At 34.2% G+C, this 20,846-nt stretch overlaps 1 protein-coding gene and 1 long non-coding RNA gene across 4 annotated transcripts; one reads left to right on the forward strand and one right to left on the reverse strand.

Annotated features, from left to right (window-relative positions):
• Window positions 1–216: 216 nt before the first annotated feature.
• On the forward strand, window positions 217–17,721 carry LOC115442670. Of its 3 annotated transcripts, XM_030167788.2 has the most exons (8): window positions 218–370; window positions 2,135–2,225; window positions 2,314–2,522; window positions 10,391–10,635; window positions 12,063–12,151; window positions 14,508–14,707; window positions 16,193–16,335; window positions 16,700–17,721. In XM_030167788.2, the coding sequence occupies exons 3-8, from the start codon at window positions 2,452–2,454 to the stop codon at window positions 16,873–16,875; spliced, it is 924 nt and encodes a 307-aa protein (XP_030023648.2). In that variant the 5' UTR covers window positions 218–370; window positions 2,135–2,225; window positions 2,314–2,451; the 3' UTR covers window positions 16,876–17,721. The 3 variants fall into 3 exon arrangements, with proteins under 3 accessions (XP_037296281.1, XP_030023648.2, XP_030023649.2); XM_037440384.1 differs by having other exon boundaries at window positions 217–370; window positions 2,135–2,522; XM_030167789.2 differs by lacking the exons at window positions 218–370; window positions 2,135–2,225; window positions 2,314–2,522 and adding an exon at window positions 9,938–10,192.
• LOC119189787 lies at window positions 7,842–8,627 on the reverse strand. The gene is made up of 2 exons (XR_005112611.1): window positions 8,308–8,627; window positions 7,842–8,212 (listed from the first exon to the last, which is right to left on the reverse strand). It is a non-coding gene; the product is annotated as an uncharacterized LOC119189787 (long non-coding RNA).
• Window positions 17,722–20,846: the final 3,125 nt, after the last annotated feature.

The raw sequence follows: 20,846 nt of genomic DNA on the forward strand, positions 1-20,846 counted from the left end.
TCGCGCTCTTTGTATCGTCGAAAAATTTCATAGGCGTTATTTTAATGACAGTCAAGTCGCTGGGCTCATTCAAAATTTTATAAAGTACAGAAATACGTCAGTTCTTGATTATTTCCTTTGAAATGGTAGATCTTCCATAATTCAATTCATCGACAATTTTAAAGGGCATTTTCCATGAATATTTTATCATTTTGGAGGTTTTTGTCTTAGCGTTAGGGGTAAATATTTTTGAGAGATGGTAACACTGTACATTGTGTCGACCGTCACCAAAAATAAAACAGCAAATTTACGTCGTGTTTGCTTCAGACTTGTGTTTCTGTTTATTAATTTTATAATGGTGCATTTTAGTGCTACTCACATTATTGAAATGGTAAATATTTTAGAAGTTATTAAAAAGTTTAGCTAAGTATGTATCGAGTAAAATAGTTATTTAAATAACTTTTTTTTCATTCAATCTGAGGCTTGCAAGGAACTATGATTATGGACTATGGCACACGTGATATAATCAGATTGTTTACGAAATACGTCGGTCGTCCTCTGCATTTGTTTCGTATTCATTGTGTTTGAGGACAGGGATGGGAGCCTTCACTTCTAAAATCACAAGATCATAATATCTACCTACCTATTATGTATTCTTTTTGTCTCTGCAGTAGATTCACCGTACATTTATAACAATTAAAATATGGAGTTTCCTGATTAATGTACCTGAACAAACATTTTCCTGTATTTGACTAAGATTGTGTAGAGTCTACTATGTTATTTAAAGTATTTAGGTACACTCGGTTTTGATCATCCGGTTTTTATTGCTTTTTGCTAACTGCTTGATTAACCATAAACTATAATACAACATCTCAGTAAATTACTAGTAAACCCTAGTAGTAGTATTAGTTTTGTAGGCAAATTACTATTGACGTCGTAAAAATGAGAATACCCCCAAATTGTATACAAACAATGTATAAAAAAGAATGTTGCAGTATTGAATGAGAAAAAACTATTTCAATACCAGGTAGACCTATAAGCAATTGGCACGTCTAATCTTCCCATGACTATGACTTAAATGAGAAGTTTCCAAACTTTTTTAACATACATTCTTTTCAACATTTTGCTGGTCCCGGTGGACCTTTTTGTTAGATTTCACAGAGAAATTGCATTACAACTACTGCCTAGCCATCATTGGAAGTTATGTTAGTCACCATGCCTTTTACAACCTCTATAAATATTATCTGCCTACATAGATAGGTGAAGTAAAGCCCACATTTTAGAATTTTACTATCAAACCAGATAAATTTTGGGCTCCCTGCTTATCAATTGTGGATCCTGACTTTTTGGTCACACCAATGCAGACCCGCATCAAATCTCCCATGGACACCTGGACCATTTTGGGAATCAATGATTTAGATCAAGATTCAAACAATTGTAATTATTCATTCTATGATTCAAGTAATTCATATTTTAATGAAGATGATGTTTTACAATGTTGCTTGCAAAGCTCTGGTATAAGAATCAGTCAGTACTGATTGTATAACTATTGTCCTGTTTCTGTTTGAGATGATTGGTCCATTGTTATTTATTTATTATTCAAGTACTAATTAGTTCTTATGACTAGTTATTGTACTAAGGAAGTAAATGTTCTATAATGTGATAGAAACAGAACATTTAAACTAGGATAATGACTTGATAGGGACAAGAAGATCCTAAGAAGTAATAAGTGAGAATAAGTTTTGTCAATCACAGATATTTTTTTTCTGAAGACAGTGTTATTAACAAATTACAATAATTAGAGGACATCTTACATGTAAATGATAAAGAATCTTTTTTAAGCATATAAAGTTCTTTAACAAGCAAATTCTATTCTATTCTTTAATGTGTTCCTTTATCAACTAATAAATTTTCAATTTTACTTATTTTTATACAATTTAAACAATTAATTAAATATTAGAATTCACTAAATATTACACAGATGTCCTACTGGATAATTGGAGAAGGAAATATTTTATATGTAACTATACATGTTACACAAACCGAAACCTTAGATATTTGTAAGAAACCCACCCACATCCAAATATTGTCTAATTTCTTTTTTATTGTTTTTTTTTTTTAAATGGCACTCTTTTTATAAAACATATTGTTACAGATGGGCTTGTCAATATTATCTCTGGAGCTGAGTGAATCCAAACGGGTGTCTTGAACACTTACAAACCACCTAGAATAATTTCTTTATTTAGGTTAATTACTTCATTACAATATCTCCTTTTATTTCATTTCAGAGTAATTATTTAATTTTTTTAACATGTCATCACTCATTATTTTCAGCTGAGGCAATCTTATCATTTCTGCTCAAGATAAAATATTGTTTGGCCATTCAGAATAATATTCTTTAACTATCCACTTGTTTATTTTGTTTTGTGTACTCATATCTGTTTCATTTATTTTTAAAATCCCCAATTTAAAATGGCATCAAGTGACCCTGAAATCAAGGATGGATTCACTCTCCCATTATGGATGAAAAGCAAGCCTACAAAGTGAGTACCGTTTTGTTTCTTAATATCATATTTGCATAAGACTAGTCATAGATATGTCTTACATGAAGAACATTATATTTTTCTGGGATATAGATTTACTTATATTAATTCAGGGCATGATTTGTCTGTCATATATGTTTTTTGTGCTCACACCAACAAACTTTCAAACATATCTAAATAAGTATTTATACAAACTCTCATGTATAAGGTGAATGTAAATTAATATATTTCAGTGAATACTCCTGTGAATAAGTACTTTACAACCTATTGTGATAATTTGAAAGTTGCATAATATTTGTCTGTTTTATTCTTTGTGTGTGTTAAATAAAAACATTCTTGTTATTCTTTGCCTTGATCATGTATATTCGTTTCACTGTTCTATAGATAATTCACTATGTCAATAATGAAGAGCCCTCACTTACATTTTGAATTGTCGTAATAACGGCCCTGAATCGAGATTATCGTGAAGATACCGCATAAGTTTAGAACTCGTATCCGATTAGAATTTTATAATAGTCTGATAGATAGTTAACCTATTTGTAGCTAATTTATTAAAGCCCAACCCCGTCCAAAACGTCGTGCTAACCATATTTTTAAAAGCCAAAATACAGAATCTATTTCAAATTTATAAAACATATAAAATAATATAATATTTCTGCAATATTTTATTTTTACTTTGTTACAATTTTATGTAATATGGATATTGTTTTGTTAATGTCATAATGAAAATTCCACTTAAATTTAGATTAGATTTCGCGCATCTCTTCCTAAAGTACACAAAGACAATTTTATATGGAATATTTTGATCGTTTAAAATTTCTGAAAAGAACTAAATTTTTTTTAAAGAGAATATTCGTAAATCTGCCAATCCCCACCCGTATCTTACGCGCCAAGTATAGAATGAATTGTTCGAGGCCGTTTGTTTAGGGGTTTTAATAATGAACACTATAATGTGAGTAACTCAGTCGATGAAATCAAATGTTTCAAAACTAGTTTGAATAGATCTTACGCACGCGGCACGACTAAACTAGCTTATGTAGGTATGGTTTTTATAATATATTAGTAGTTTTAGCGTTACTAACATAAATTTGAATTCAGAGTATTACGAAATATGGGTGGAATTACTTATTTAGGCATATTAAATTGTAAAAGGATATTGCAGATAAAACACAGAATTCGTTGCTGATAACCATAATGACTGATAACGTGTACGCGCATTTGTGACTATTTTTAAAAAATAGAAATTTGTATAATTATTTATAATAAGATGATATAGCAAATATATCTAAATCACAAAAGCAATTCGACGAGTAATGTAATAATAGAGTGGGTTTAATTGTAGAGTCGTTTTTGCTCGTTAGCAAGTGTATGAAGGTGTGTGTGTATTGTGTGTACTATATACTATACATATAGCAGTGTGCGGAACGTCGTCACTTCAAATAATGGACTTGAGTTCTCGGAAAATGTCACTGTATTATATCGCCATAAATTAATAACGTACTAGTGACGCGTACCTATATATCAACATCACCACTAGGTATTATGTGTTCTAAGTATATGAACAAGTAGATCATTGTAATGAACGCTATTCTATAATTGTTTCGGGAGTGTTGGGAACATAATGCGCAATTCGTTTCATATGAGAGACTCTTGGCTTGAAAACAAATAGAGTTGGCCACAATAAGGCAAAATCTCAACCAATATAAGTAACTTTTTTGTATAATCGCTTTGGATTTTTAAATGATTCAATGAATTTTATTAATATTTTTTTGGTCTCGTAGAAATGTTTTCTTACCGTAGTTTTACAATAGCTTGACTATATTTTCACAATACAGATCACTCAAACATTCAAAAGATCGGCAAATGCCAGTTTTTAATGCCACTTATTATTCTTAGTACAAAATAATATAAGAATGCATCCTTTGATTACTAGTAGCTTATACTATTAACTACACCAAGATAGTGAGCTGTGAGCTGAGGGGTTCGATATTTAAACTTAGGTGTTTATTTTTTTATTAAAAATTTTAAGCCAGTACTCTCATGCGTACACAGCTCTGAACAAAGGATAGATAGTAAATTATGTAAGGCTAATTATAGATGACGATAATAGATTTTATTTTGAGTGAATATTGTTATTTTTATTGTACGTCGTTATCATTAACGTTCTTGTACGTTTATTTTAGTCATGTGCCAATCGTTTCGACACGACGGGACTGTTTGTACATTCATTAGCGGGTTACGATGTCGCAAATGTTGTTAACTGCACACCATTGTGTTTATATCCAGCGGCCGAAAGAGCGAACGTATGAGAGGCTTGGCTGTGACGTCAAAAGTATTTGTTTGTTTTACTTATCAGCAATTTGCAATCTGTAGCTAACGAATAGAGTTTATAATACTACGTCACAGAGTTGGCATAAAACATTATCACTGTGTGGTAACTAAATGCTACGTTGGTTAATATCGGCAAGAATTTAATATGTATACCTCATTCGTGGTTAGTATGATAGTCTAGATATGTAGAGTTCTCGAATACATTGGGATGGGTTAATTGTGCCAGAAGGTGCGGAGATTCCTGTGGTACGCATAACACACCCGATTTTAGTAGGACAACTTCAATCATTTGTATATATACACCATATAATTAAAGTTGCCTTTTTGTACCTATCAAACGCAATATCATACTGCTATCATACTCTGTGGTATATATTTTTTAAATACCCGACAATGCAATGAACACGCCTACATTCTATTCAGCAAGTTGACTGTCGACCTTGACGGGACCGTCAGGGTTACAAGTATTAGTGACTAGTGTTGCAAAAATTGATTGCCTTTTAATTTACTTAGTTACATAACAAGTTTATATAGAAGTATTTTTTGTCCACGTCTCCGCCCGTGTATAAATGCATTACGGAGTAAACAGTATAACACATAGAGGTTGTAAGTTGTAACAAATTACGAATCGGAGCAGTAACTTCATAAATTAACTCGATAACATTAGAACAATTTCTTCAGGTTATATGTATATTGTATAATAGTAAAGATTAGTATTGTGCTGTCTTCATTTTGCGTACAAATGAAACTGTGCAACTGTTTTCGTTGGCAGCTTTTATTGAAACAAAATCCACTTTTAGCTTTTGTGTTCCGGTTTATTATAGCGGTGGACGAGTCAATTACTACGAACTTGTGTCTTGTGTATTAAATATCTATAACAATATATGCGCATCGAATTACTTAAAATACTGAGTATAACTTTTTTCCGTGGTTTTTGCTTGAACTCTCACAAATATTTAACGGGAAGAATAAGGGACATAATAGAATGTCAAGAAAACAATCGAAAATACAGGTATAATCAAAATAATCAAAACTGTCGATACAGATATGTTTAACATATCGGTATAACTCATCTCTAGTTTATTTCGCCATTCGAAAGGGCGAGGTCATTTTAGACTAATCATATTCAAGGCTTAAGATACAAAACACAAATGTACTCTTTGTCTTTTTAAAGCAATAGTTAGTACTTAGTACTTACATATTTTTAAAACTATGTACTTATGCTAAAATCTAAAATTTATTTTAACTTTAGTAATCAGTGTATTTAAGTCTACATGTAACATATACTTACAAGCAGTAAACAAGGTGTTGCAGAAAATGCATCAATAAGAAGTCCACATACAGAGTGGGTGAGGAGCAATTTATTGGTAATATTTTAGCAAAAGGAATATTGAAATTTACTCAATATTTTCATAAAGACACCGCTGTAGACTATGGGACTATCTCACTGTCCACGGAGAGCCTGAATGTCATGGTGATTATTGCATATTGTGATATGCAACTTCACGTAGATTACTCATTGCGTCCTGTGCTCTTTGCTTGGTGACCGAGTCTCATCCAAGCGCAGGCAATGTGTGCAGTTGATATCCACCACCGGTATGCATTCCAACAGTACTTTTAGAATGACGTGATTATGATTGTTTATTCTCAGCATCTAATCAATCAATGAGATGATTGACTCTAATGGATGATGTATGACGGGCGAAACAATCGGTCACAGACGGTATTTGACATTCATTGGCTGTTTTATTTATACTTTTTCGTGTGTATGAACTTGGAAGGACATGCAGCGACAATTGTCGCCGATTAGAATGATCAATCAAAGGAAATATTATCAGCGAACATTCGATTTTAAAGTTACGCTTCTGATAATGAACTTGCAGAGACGTTGTTAAGCGATTTCTCACCCTAAGTAAGAGGCACCTTACGAACGTCTCGCGAGGTGACTTAATGATGTTCAGTCTAAATATTCAAATTAAATAGATACGTTATCTATCACTAAATTTATAATCGCTGTTAAATGATTGTGCCATAAAATAGAAATTAATAATTTGTTTTGTTCTTTTTTTTTCGCTCACATCTAAAATGTCTTGATAAGAGAAATATTCCATTATGTAATTAACCATAATGTTATTATCAAGTAAAAGACTGCACTTATGGGTTTTGAATAAAGGTGACATGAGTGGATTTTTTTTTGCTATAAGATGAAAGTGTATAGACTCAAACTATCAAATGCACATGGTTTATTTTCATAGATAAATAAATTTTATTTTGTGGTAAACGCGTGTGTCTTGTATAGCTTAACATATTGGTTCTTGTATCTCTATTTTGCACCCTTCCGCTGGTACATACATCTCAGCTAAATGGCAATAGTATTCTAGTATTTAATACTAGAACATATATACTAGAATAATCTTAAGATTATTCTTTTATAGGTTACGTTAATGTAATAGCTGATAACAGCGTACCTACAGTTTCTCTTCATTATCGCAATGCACGACAACTTGTTATGTCAAAACATATTTCCCCGTGCAGTTTACGTGCCTGACACATTCATTGATTCAGGAAATGAAAAAAAATTAAATGGATCATGTGTTTTGTGTTTTTCTCAGGGATATATTATGTGCCTGGGTTTAGACATTAGTTCTAACATTACCTAAGTTATTAAACTATTTAAATTTAATTATATTTATTCTAAAGCAGCTTGCTTCTTGACTACCATAGTACCATACCATGAGTCAGTTTCCTTTTGTGTATCAGATCATGCACTTAAATACTGATTGCTGGATGTGCTTTAATAATGCAATCCAAATTGAAGTTAGGGATATGAACATTTTCATTTTAAACTGATAAAAATAAAGCCTGCGGCGAATTTATTGATCGTCAGAGGTTTTATTTCGACCCTCTTTTGTGTACATATTGTAATGGGTCCTTTACAACTACCAATGGCCCAATGTGCAATATAGTGAATTAAGGATAATCCAGAACTTTGCTAAACATATTTTAATCAAGGTAACTTAATCTATTAACAAGTGGAATCACTTAATCTAGTCATGCGACAAAAAACTGACATGAGCACTCATGACAAAACAATGACCCCACAATGAAAGGCCTAAGTCCAGCTCGCCGTGTAATGTCAGGGACTGGCTCAAATCTCAGTCCGCCGCTACTTGCTCGCAATTACTTGGCCCACTAGTCTCTGGCGACGATGCCGCACGAGGTCAGGAAATTTGGGAACTGGCTTGAGGTAGTTCTGCGACCTTCCAGTCCCTTGACTCCTCACCGGAAGCCCACGACTGGCGCAGACGTCCGTAAGCACGATTTCGGTATCGTCGATTTATCAAGGGCGTTTCCGCAGACTGAGAACAAGTTATATAAATCTATCAGCACTTGCGCGAACATCCCCGAATATCGGTAACAACTGGCGGTATACTAATTAGTTGTGCACACTTACCCCGTGGCCGAAACAGTATTTACACACACTCCGTACTATGTCTCAATATCTCACACGTGATTATTACTTCGCGACACTCTCTCGCAATCTCACTTAAAAAAAACTTAATAATAACGGACACTACTCAACTCCTCCGTGTCACGTCAATCCTTCCTTTCTTTCCACCAGCGAAACTTCTTCTACCCCACATTTATTTTTATTTTTTGCTGTCAGTTCGTTCAAATACAAATGCGAGTTAATCTATTATTGAAACGTGCCTAGTAACGCCATCTATGGTGCCCGATAAAAATTAATTCATTACAATATTTAAGTCAAATATTATTTTTTTAAGGTCCGCATATTTATAGAGTAAAGAATATCTTCTGCATACAAACAGTATCAATAAAGAGCGATGAGAAGCTGTGTTTCTTGGGCTTCGAGTCGCCCTTGCAGAGTAAGTGTGGAAAATAAACAAGGCTTTCCGTCGAATAGGAACTTATATTTTTAATAGAGTTAACACGTTAGACAACCGTATTAGACTAGCACACATTGCTTAGTAACAGTACATTGTTATTTCATTCCAAATACAATAATTCAAAAAGATACATAATATTACGCGGCCAGTTTACATTACATTATAAAAGCGGCTCTGTATTTGTCTATGCAAACCTCAACAGTGTTCACCGCAGGCGGCTTTAGTAATAATATTTACTGTACACGCTATTGTTTACGTCAGGCTCTTACGTAATGAAGGATGCGGAGAAAATATTATATTAGAAAGGCATACCAGGGAAAACCCCAAGCTACATTTTGTTAGTTAGTGTTAGCATTGATGATGAATGATTGATGATGAATTCGAATGAAAATTTAAATAAAGTATTATGTTTATTAACATTACTAAAATATCTGGTAATGTTCTCAAGAATATTCCTATCACTCTTGCAAATATTGATTCAATATATTATTTCATTTAGAATTAGTCGGATATTTTGTATTTGGTTTTTCCGTTATCAACTTTATTTTCATGTTTGTCCATAGCAACGGTTCGTGCGATAATCGTAACTGTAAACATTTTTCATCATATCTACTTATCGTAGGTAAAAAATACATAACCCCACGTACCTTGTTATCAGTCTTTGTTTTATTTAAACATTAATTTTTGATAAGCAATGTTAATATGTACTGTGTACGAAAAAATGCTATATACGACAATGCCAAATATATGTGTACAAAACGTCCAACCAGTACGTTTTAAAACAGTATTTTGCCAGTAGTTAGTTAGTACATGTCATGTCCGCATCTATTTTTGACTGTGCCACAAAATCGGATCTATGTGAAAGTTTAACGACCACTTTACGTATGTAAGAAGTTATATATATTTTTTGAAAAGGTATCGGCGGTCTATTAGTTTAATCAGTGCCAAGATCATGATTGTTGACGTATTATTAGTACATGTTTAACCTCGCCGTGTCTTGTCATGTGCTTTCTCGTCGAGAGGGAGTGTGCTAATGAATCAGTCTCATTGGCCGACTCTGCGTGACGTCACACGACGGGTTTGTTATTTTGAAACTTCTTGTTTTCGATGCTCGCAGTGAACATCATGATAAGATTAAACCGCACCGTCTCGGCTAGACGTACGCATAAAAAGCAAAAGAAAATACAGAACGGTTTCAGTCGTTCGTTGCTTAGTTCGCGTTGGAAACGTTCGCTCCGAGCGCCCTCTTTTGTAGAGCTGCAATTTGTTTATTGCATTGAGCATCGATTGTGATATAAATAAAAGCTGGGCCAACTGCAATCTGCATTTCTGTGAATTAGGTCGCGTTCACCCTTGAATATAATATAACTTCATATTAAACATGTTTAGAAGAAGAAGCGTTGTGTCTCAGTTTAACAACCTGTTATTGACGTGAGTGGATTTTATAAATCGATCTGCAATAGGTTTTCATTAACGCTTTATTGGTTGAAGGTTTTATTAATTATTGTTATCTAACCGTCATGATACCCTGTCCATCAATTGACTTTATAGTATGTTACTATGCTGTTATGTGCATTTATAATATAGAATTGTTGTATATCAGTGTAATAAAAGTGTCTTTGTTCACAGAGAATTTGAACCATTCGCGGGATCTCCACCGGCGCCCGAGGACTCGTTCTTCTACATACGATACCCTAAAACCGATGTGCTGTTTGGACAAACGAAGAACATTCAAGAAATCTCCACCCTATCGACAGAAACTAAGGAGGTGACCGCTGCTGCCGCGTACAATATTATCAAAGAGAAGGACTGGTCGAAGCACACAAAGCCGTGCCAAGATGTGCTGCACGGCATCGCACCAATCAACACCGCCGGTAAGACTCTACGTATCTTTAATGCTCTACGCATGAACACTTGCCAGATCTGCGTGGATGAATTTAAAGTATTTCATATCGATCGCATGTTTCCGCGGCCGGCCTATGCGGTTTTTATATTTTACTAGTTGATCCGACAGACGTTGTCCCGTCTTAACTATGAATTTGCAGCGCGATTCTGTCAATCGCTGACAGTTATTTCAAACAATTGACAGTTATATAAAATTAATATTTTCGTAAAGTTTTCTTAAATTTTCCAATTTTCCACGCAATTTTTTAAATATTTTCTTTCATAAGAACCTTCTGCTGACAATAACAAATACAACAAAAAAAAATCGGTCCAGCCGTTCACGTGTGATGGCGTAACCAAGGGAAATAGGGATTCATTTTTATATATATAGATAGTACGTAGACAGAAATGACATTGTACTTTAGCAGGTGTGTCCTTTTAGTTTGAGCTGGTCATTTTCGATGCGTTTTTGTTTGGTTATAAATAGATACTTGTTTTTAATGTAGGTAGCCTGTTTAAAAATCGAAGAGGGCTACTTAATTATCACAGAGATCTTGAAAGTTCAACTTTTAACATTTATGCCACATCCATGGAATAGTAAAATGTAAACAAATATTAACCAGCCCAATCAATTAAATTATCACATTTTTTGGTGTCGTTCAGAGGTATGTATATTACTAATATGTTAAAGGTATTATATTACTTGTTTTCATTTAGTTTTTTCCTTCCTTGTATGCGGCTTATGAGTCATCAATGAAATATCGTATTATTCGCATACTTATTCGACGCAAGTAATACCTATTTGATAAAATATTTACCAATTACTTTACCTTATGCAGTATCATTTTATTTAATGTTTGTTCGGTCAACTATCGCAAACGTTTTATTCTCAAAGTTACGTAAACTACAGGCATGAGTCGTGACAATCAGCGTTTGTATAACTTAATAATAAAAACATTATGAATATTCAAGCTGTATAAAGATAAAATCTCCAAGTAAGGGCAAGTTCAACAAAATAAACTTCGTATCATGTTTTTTATATAAACGAATGACTGGGCGAGTAGGTCGTTAGCTTGGTGGCAAGCGCCACGCCTACCTATTGACAGAAGTAAAACAGAAACTCGAATTGCAACTTTACACTTGTAGTATTCAATGGAATTGAAATGTTTTCGATTGACATTACATAATAAGTCTTATGAAGTGCTCCCAATAGGTTCAATGTACTTCAATTAGAAATGTAATTTGCTTGTGCATTACTAGAAATTGAAAGCTACAGTATTCGATTTTCAATAATGATTCACATTACGAATATTGGATAAGAATACTTCCAGTAAATTTCATTGTAACACTACTTTGAAGTAGTTTCATCTTAATATTTATAAAGCCGTGTCTAACAGGATATATTATTTATTTGCAGCTAGTTCAGTGACATCAAAACCCAAGCCAGCGGGCACCGACGACGGATTCAAAGGCGAAGGCGCGGCCTGCGGTAACTCAGTTGTCAAGGTTGGTTGATCGAGAGGTGAGAGCCTCTGGTGTGACGAGTGACGAATATACACGTCCGCAATGTCATACGTAGCACGATATTCAGCTGCATTGCGGCGATGGTATCGCTAGCTAACAGGGCCGTATTTAGACGTAGGCAGCCCGTCGTGTGGGGTTAGTTTACGTGTGCCGTGGTCGAAACTTTTTAAAAAATTTTAGATTTTTTTCTTTTTACATTTAAACAGAGAGTTTTGTGTGTAATTTATGATTGAGTGGCGTATCAACGTGGGCAACAGACTGCAGTCGACCGCCTGCTAGAATACTGCCCTGTAGTCCACTAACAGCTCACGTGCCGCAGTTAACTATCCACGGCATTGTAACAGTGCATACAGTTGAAATTTTCATACCGTCGAAAGCTCCGTTGATTTAACAATGCGGTTTTATATATACCTACAGGTAAACAGTGTTTTGTGTAATATTTATGAATAATGTCGGCAATCGTTATGTTAATTATTGTGGTAAAGTTTCTAGTATACCTACCTTTTTGATGGTAGGTAAGTACAGTGGAGACTTGATTTTGTGTAAACACATCGAGTTATAAAAACTTCATTCGCAGAAGTCTGTCTCCGTGGTCAACATTGTAATTTGAACTTTATTGTTCTTGCTATTGTGGTCTCTTTGTGGTACCAGATATAGTAATTAAGCGATTTTTTAAATCGTTGCGGTTATTTATAAACATCCAGATATTGAATGAATAAAATACTTCTTCGAGAATTAATTAATTCTTCTTAATTAATTCTTCGAGAGATAAAATCGTGGAAATAATATTCTGTATACATTAATTAAATGCGATTTCATCATGCGTGCATATACAATTTGTATTTTTAGTTTAGACATGGCTAGCGCTAGAACGACTTCTGTATATAATCGGCTTTTTATACTTACTGGTGGTAGGTCTCTCATATATGAGTCCGCCTGGGTAGGTACCACTGCAATGTCTATTTCTGCCGCCAAGCAACAGTATGTAGTCACTGTTGTGTTCTGGTTCGAAGGATATTTTACCCATTGTAACTACTGGACATAATAAGACTTAACATCTCATGGCTTAGGATAGCGCGCGTAGAGCGCAGTGGAATACCGAACAAAACTGTGTAATTCAAGGTGTTGGATGGTATTTCTACTGTTTATGGGCGGTCGTATCGCTTACCATCAGCAAACTGCAAGCCCGTCTCGTCATTTCAAAGCAATAAAAAAAAAACTCATTGTATAGGCAATTTAATTAATTTGTCATACACGCATAATTAGCAGATAACCTTGCCAGCGGACATGCAGACACAAGGAACACATGACGGGCTCTGCACTAAGATCGAGAAATATTTTAATTAGTGTTTACAGCCTGTTAGGTCATACATTTATACATTACTATTTTCCATAAATATTTGTTACGATCTGTTTTTATTGCGTCATGTGTATTTAGAAGACGTCATATCGCTATCGCATAATTAATTGTAGATATCTCTATGTACATATATGTTGGTGCATGATTTTCTTTTAAATTAACCTATTGTTTTTATCTAAGAAACATCGTATAAAGGCATTCAAGGTAATTTAATAATCTTGAGTAAGTCGTACCAAGGTTTTACGTTTCATCATAATGATTGTATGTATATGAATGGTTATTGAACTGTTGGATAGTGTTTAAATTTTGGTGGACTTTAATAGGAAGGTTACAATTAAAATGGTATTACATAACTATTTTAACGTATAAGAAATTACAATGCGTCAAGGATTTGTCTGAATGAAAGTTTAAAACGAATTACGTAATTTTGACGAATTGATTCAGTTTTATATGTAGGTATGTAATATTATTGTCATAGAATTGCAATGCTGAGACAATATTATCTTTATTACTAGCGGTTTGGTATCTATTTTACTATTGGCAAGCATGACGTCTGTACAAGACAATTCAAATTGCTATTAGAAGTACAAACCTAGATTAGAGTAACACTAAGTAGCGGTCCATGTACCGTTACGCCCTCAATAAAACTTACATTGTCATTATCTTTCCATTCTTTTTCTTTTTGCACGGTAATATTTTTTCTGTATGCCACAGTCCAGTTTATAGTTTAGTGTGAAACACTTCATCCAACGGTACTTTCGTTAAGATGTTTCATAGATTATAATTAGCTAGATTATACTTGGTTTTCTCTCTTTTCTACATGACAATATTTTGTGTGCTCTTTGTACTTTGGGGTAGGACACCGTCCAATGATACTTACAAGCAATATCTCATAGATTTTAAATACACTAAAATAACTATTACGCACGAACTAGCGTTCATAGATTATATAATAAGACGGCATTTTGCTTGTTCCAGGTGGCCAACCAGATGGTGTCGTCGACGCGTTCCCCGCGCGGGTTCCTGGTGGCGTCGGTGTCGGAGGACAGCGTGGGCGAGGAGGCGGCGGCGCCTGCGCAGCCGCGGCGGCTGGCGGCGCGGCGCGGGAGCCGCAGCCTGCCCGCCACGCCGGCGCACTCGCCGCACACGAGCCCCACGCGCCGCCACAACGGCAACCGGTACATACACAACAGCTTTTGCTTGCCGCTCCTTCCGCGTGGTATAGTTTTTCACGTATAAAAGTCCCTCTATATATTTTCATGGGAAAAAAAATATCTATTTGCTATTCCAGATTATAATCTATCTCTGTGCCAAGTTTCATCCGATCAGCCGTTCTGGCGTGATTAAGTAACAAACGTCCAACCTTTCGCATTTATATTAATATCCAAATAATATAAAGATATACTCACACGTTTATAAATATAGCTATATATACAAAGCTGTAGGATTACGCTGTCTATATTTATCTATACCATGTATGGCTTGGGTTGATGGAGTTTTACCAATGTTTTATACACAACTACCATTTCGTATGAAGCGTAAACTCCGAAAGACAATCACGCTTTTTCCACAACTCCCGGTTTCTTATAGTCGGTAGTGCGTCCATTACTCTGGGGTAGTGATTTATCAGCTTGAGAGATGACTTAACCTTGGCCTTCTTGCTCATTTATCGACTTATTTATCGTTACTCAGAAATTACTGTTTTGTTAGTCTTATTAAGGTAACTATGTAGAGCAAGACAGCTCTATAAGTAGAATCATTGGGCGCCTTATTTTTTTAAAATTGTATACAAACAACTGACGGTATTGATATTTTATCGACTGTTAAAATTTCTAGATTGTTTAATTTTGTATCCGTTATCAGGCATAAAGTTCGTGTCAACGTTCTTTGGGTCTTGCGAAAGAAACAAGAACAAATTATTATTCAATAACATTAAACGTTTATAAACTACCTCTAATGGTAAACGACATTATTTGTGTTGTTTTGCTCCAATGACCCATAAATAGCGATATAAATATTTGGTTAAAAAATAAGTAATTCGATAATGTTGCCTGGCCTAGATATAATCATACCGAAAACAAAGTTAATTGCTAATTAAGTGAATGTGTTCTTTAAAATAATTAAAGCTGCAGTTATCGTAATGAGAAAAAAGGTGTACGATAGCGCAGCACTTGACGAGCACAATCGTGATCAAATATGATAACAAGCGTATACATTGATTGTGCTAAATATCAGAATCTACAATTTCAAGAGCAATGTTAAATCAATTTTCTCATTATGTACACAATCTTTGTAAATGCGAGCTTTCATAATTTTACTATTTATAATTGCTTCATGTATTTTGATATTTGTTAGTTATTTTATAACTAGTTTCCATACTATTCGTCGGTTTTTGATTATTTTTATTTTGTCTAATGATCTAGTCAAATTAATTTGATGTCGATATTTTTAAGTGAACTAGTGGACGTCCAGTCGAACTGTTGATTATAATATATCTGTAACACATAAGTACACATAATGTATCTTTCAGCATGAACTTTAATTATATCATATCTTACAATCCGTGCGCACAATTTGGTTAAAAATTGATACAAAGTTTTTTACTTTACGTATTAATGTATACTGTATACTATAGATTCTAATAGTATATTTTTTTGATCCAGTTACTTCACAACCCCCTTCGAGCCGGTAGAAGATTTCGGCAGTCGTTCGTGGCTGTCCATGGCCCTGCTCGGCTTCAAAAAAGATCTGACCACCTCCACGTCGACGTTAGCTGAAGAGGACACGCTCGAAGCCAGGCTGCAAGGTTAGTCCGCGTGTCCTATCATAGTTTTTAATTTATCGATATTTTTGTAACAATTTAAAACGTTGTTTATCTCGTCGATGTAAATTCCATAATGGAATAAAACCTGCTAATTATAATAGTAAATATGTTTTATGTTACAACACTAGGCAAGTGTAAACAGAGTTTGTTTTGTGTACATAATATTTGTCGATGTCTAGTGTTAGTTATAACACGCTTTGTTTATTTGAATTGTAAATAGAAATTAAATCAGCTTGGCGTAACGTGATCACTACGTATTGTGTGTAATTTTAAATATTATAACTCAATGAATATTCTCGATGGATTTTGTATGAAATAAATGTTAAAAATATGTTTTTAATTTCAGGTGGTACTTTGGCGGAGTCGGTGGAAAGCCTCGGCCCTTCACCCAAAGGCAAAGAACCTAAACTGCTGTCCCACGAACCGATACAACAGCCGAAGGTGTCGAAGCCGTCTCACGGCTTCCTGCCAAAACCTTCGGAATTGCGTGAAATGAACTTCTGGTCGCCGACGTCGATGTGAAACAATCGCGAAGGGTTACGCTTTAATGTTATTATTATTTGAAACATTTATTTGCGTAGCTCTGTGGTGATTTTTTTCCACGTGCTTCCTTCACGTGTCTTCATCTTCACTCTGCTGCCGAAATGTATGGAGTTTGAGGATTCAGTCGCGGTTTAAGCGTTTCTTTGGGATGTGATTATCAATATTATGTGATCACTAAATAAGATGAACTTGTACTTCCAAGTTACCATTGCCATTTAAAAGAGATTTTTTTCACAAATATTGACTATTACAGCTTTGAAATAAAACTGATTTTTTAATATTGAATTGAATTTTGTTTAAAACGGACGGCTTTTTGTGACAGATATGAATTGTAAGTAATGGTTTTGTGAGGCAGGCTTTGAATCTATAATTGAGATATTCCATTTAGGTTAGATTTAGTGGATTTTTTCTTTACCCGTACAAGAATATATTGTAATGCATTAAAATGTAAGTTCATTCATCCAGATTAATAGTGGTTAGATAATTATCGTGCATAACCTTAACATAAGCACAATAACATAATTATGTTTACTTAATTTTGCATAAATAAGTAAATTTATATGACGCGTATTTATAGGGGGATATAAATCTAAAATGACAAACTTATAAATCTATGTGATATTATCTATGTAAGATAGATCGAAATCTTTCATTGTTTATTTGAAAGTATTATTGGATAAAAGACTTATTTTTTAATAATATTATCAATGTATTTCCATGATTTACCTTAGTTTTGAGCAGAACTAATAAGATTGTATTTTGTTACATAATATTATATTTAAACGCCGAAGTAAACATAAATAAATACTGTTGTTCTGTCTTCTAGATGTTGTTTTATTGGTTGTGTACACACTGGCGGTAATATTAGTCTCCTATACAGGATGGGATATTCAAAGCCAATGAAATTGGCAATTTATACAAAATATTTTTATGATACTCATCCATCTTGTTTCTTTACATTAGCAAGAAATTCGTAGAAGTTGACTTCCGTATGTTTACAGTGTACACAAACATGGCAAGCTGACTTGGCCTGTTATAAACGGCACGTTTTCTTAACCGTAGGGCTAACACGTCGTACACTTGACAATCCATGCAAACTTGTTAGCACGGCAAAGCTACGGATCGAGAAAATGGCCACGCGCGGCTCAATTGAGATTCTGAGATCTCCATCAAGCTATGGACGTCCTTGCTGTGAATCCTTACAAGAAAAAAAAGGAGAGAAAAGAAAATGAAGGTTTTCGATACTTCCGATTTTACACGGCGGCGTGAGGTAGCGCTGCTGTGATCAATACAAAACTGACAATAGTACCTACATACGGCGAATTTTCCGTAAAAGCGTAAAAATGTGTGAACAAGAAGCCTTATGCAAACTTTAAACCTTATAATTTGCGCAATATATTTATTCAAAAACTTGCTTAAACTTATATAAGTCATTATATAGGGTCATTTATTTTATTAACCTTTATCAAACTAATAGAGGTTAGGTTAAAGATTATTTTTTTTATAAAAAAAACACGATAAAATCCTAGAGGTTAGGTGACTGATGTTATCAGAAATCTTACAAAGCTCCCATTCGATGAAACAACACCACGTCACTGCTACTCTAGTGCAGTGTTCACACACGTGCAGGGTCGCGTGTGTTACCGCGTGCAAGCGTCACAGACTATGTGATATGTAAATACAGAGTATATTGTGAAGTTTATTTTATGAACGTGTACATTTGAATTTGCACGTGTTACACCACGGGCATCAGCGCGCCGCCGCCACATATTCATTATCACTGATTAAAATTAGCATTTACGAGACTTTTACATAGTAAACTATGGCAGGTACAAGAAAGCCATAACAGATTTTTGTTTGTTTCGCAGCTGAACTTATACATTTGGATCTAAGTACCGATAATACTATACAAAACTACAACGTGATACGTTGGTAGAGTATTAATTCCAAACAAAACTGAAAAATGTAGACCGCAAGTCACTTTTATTGTGCATCAATTCAGCGGTCATTACGGCGGCCGTTTAGGGTCGCGATATGCGATTTGCGGCGCAGACGAGAAAACGAATGCTTTAAATTTTTAACAATATCAGACCCAATTTTGATTACAATCTTGGTAAAGGAGGGGCAATGAAATCCTCTGCGATGCATTATTCTTATACATAATATAAATGTAACTTAATAAAGTATCTTACATGCGAAAGCTTGAGAAGATGTTGAGATATTTGGTATAGGTACGCAAACGTAGAAACTGTTGACTGGATTTGGATTAAATTTGACGCTTACAGAGATCATATCCTAAATTATCAACAATATTAAGGCTGCTTTCAATCCCAGAAAGTGACAGTGGAACTATTTTTTAAGCATTAAAACAAAAATGTCTGCACTTTATGCATGAATACATACGCTACGATATCGCGAAAGCAGAGAAACGAGAATGGTAAATAAATGCTGTGGTAGTCATGTTTTTCAACAATTTTTCTTCTGACTTCTTAATTAGCCCTCGTTTCATTACTCAAATCCGATTTGCGTCGACGCCCGTGGCTCTTAAGGACTGCCTAATTTTCGCCGTCTAAATAACTGAGGGACGAATTAAAGTTTTTTCTTCTCAAAAACCCAAATGACTCGGGATGCCATTTTTAATTTGCGGGCGTAAAATCAGGACTTTTCTTTCCTAAAAAGTAAGGAGAACCTGCAAAAAAGCCGTTTAGTTCGGGCATGATACTCAATAAAACATAAATATTCTGATAAGACAGTTATGAATTAAATTATCATAATTGAACCTAATGAGTTATATTGTTATAAACATGTGGTTGCAAAATAAGATGGCCACCATCTTGATGATAATTTTTATTTATGTGAGTATGTCGAGATTTTGTATTTTATGTTACTTTATACACACCAAAGCACACAAATTTAACTTAGCCAGATGTGTCATGATGACCAAATCGACATTATCAGCAATGGGTACGATGCGCTGTATTAAAGGGAGCCTGTTAAACTCTTCCACAATGGTGTTTCTTTAGATATTTTATTGTTGGATAGCTTGGAATGCGTCTTAAGATGGTAAGAGTATAGAATATAGATCCCAATAACTTCTCATATTTCGGTACGTATAAGGAAATCGATATTCATATAAACGTAATTACGGTTTCACTTTTGTTATTGTAGATATTATTTTCTATCGTTAGATAAAAAATAAATGAGCAGTTTATATAAGAAAGGCCTCTGTAAATATCAAAAGTTAACATATTCTGATATAGCACTAACAAGAAATGTATATTCATGCATACGATATACTACTACTCTATTTCCTTTTGCGAAATGGAAATTAATTAAACAGTTATGGGGCTAATTTAGAACAGCTGGTTCGGATATTATTATAAAACGATATTCAAACCCCTTTGTTCTGCGTGAGTTTATATTGAACTGAGGAGAGTATCTAAAGCATATTCGCCATACCCGGCGCGAAAAGTTTATTTTAGACGGAGTACCTACCTACTTTTAGGAGAGTCTGATTTATAGTTCTAAGTTAATTTATATAGATTTTATCATTTATAATACGAAGATAATATATTTGGCAATTTTTACTAAGTAACATTATATGGCACGCATTAAGCATTATTTAAACGGTCCGCAGAAAAATTTAAATTTACAACTTTATATTGCATTATGTATGGAGTTGGATTTAAAAAAATCGTGATTGTATCTAATTCTTTTCTCTTCTCAAATCAACATTTTATTTACATCTAGTTACTAGGTAAGTACTTATGTGAATATTTTTTTTGTAAAATTTCCCTTTAGTTGTGCAATCTCTTCCCACCGAAATTTAAAAGATTAATGCGTTCAGTAGTTCTTATAGAGTTTCACTTTCTTAGACTATTTGTCTCACGATACTTTCAGACACTTTTGTTACCGCCCCGTTTTATTGCTTCTATTTTACCCTTTGAGTT

The sequence above is a fragment of the Manduca sexta genome, chromosome 19 (genome assembly GCF_014839805.1).
Source record: "Manduca sexta isolate Smith_Timp_Sample1 chromosome 19, JHU_Msex_v1.0, whole genome shotgun sequence".
In the NCBI taxonomy this organism is placed as follows: domain Eukaryota; kingdom Metazoa; phylum Arthropoda; class Insecta; order Lepidoptera; family Sphingidae; genus Manduca; species Manduca sexta.

Coding starts and splice junctions, on each gene's coding strand:
- LOC115442670 (XM_037440384.1), top strand. CDS start 2,452: ATGGCATCAAGTGACCCTGAAATCAAGGATGGATTCACTCTCCCATTA. Junction 2,523..10,390: donor ATGAAAAGCAAGCCTACAAA/GTGAGTACCGTT, acceptor CTTTGTTCACAG/AGAATTTGAACCATTCGCGG. Junction 16,336..16,699: donor GCTCGAAGCCAGGCTGCAAG/GTTAGTCCGCGT, acceptor TTTTAATTTCAG/GTGGTACTTTGGCGGAGTCG.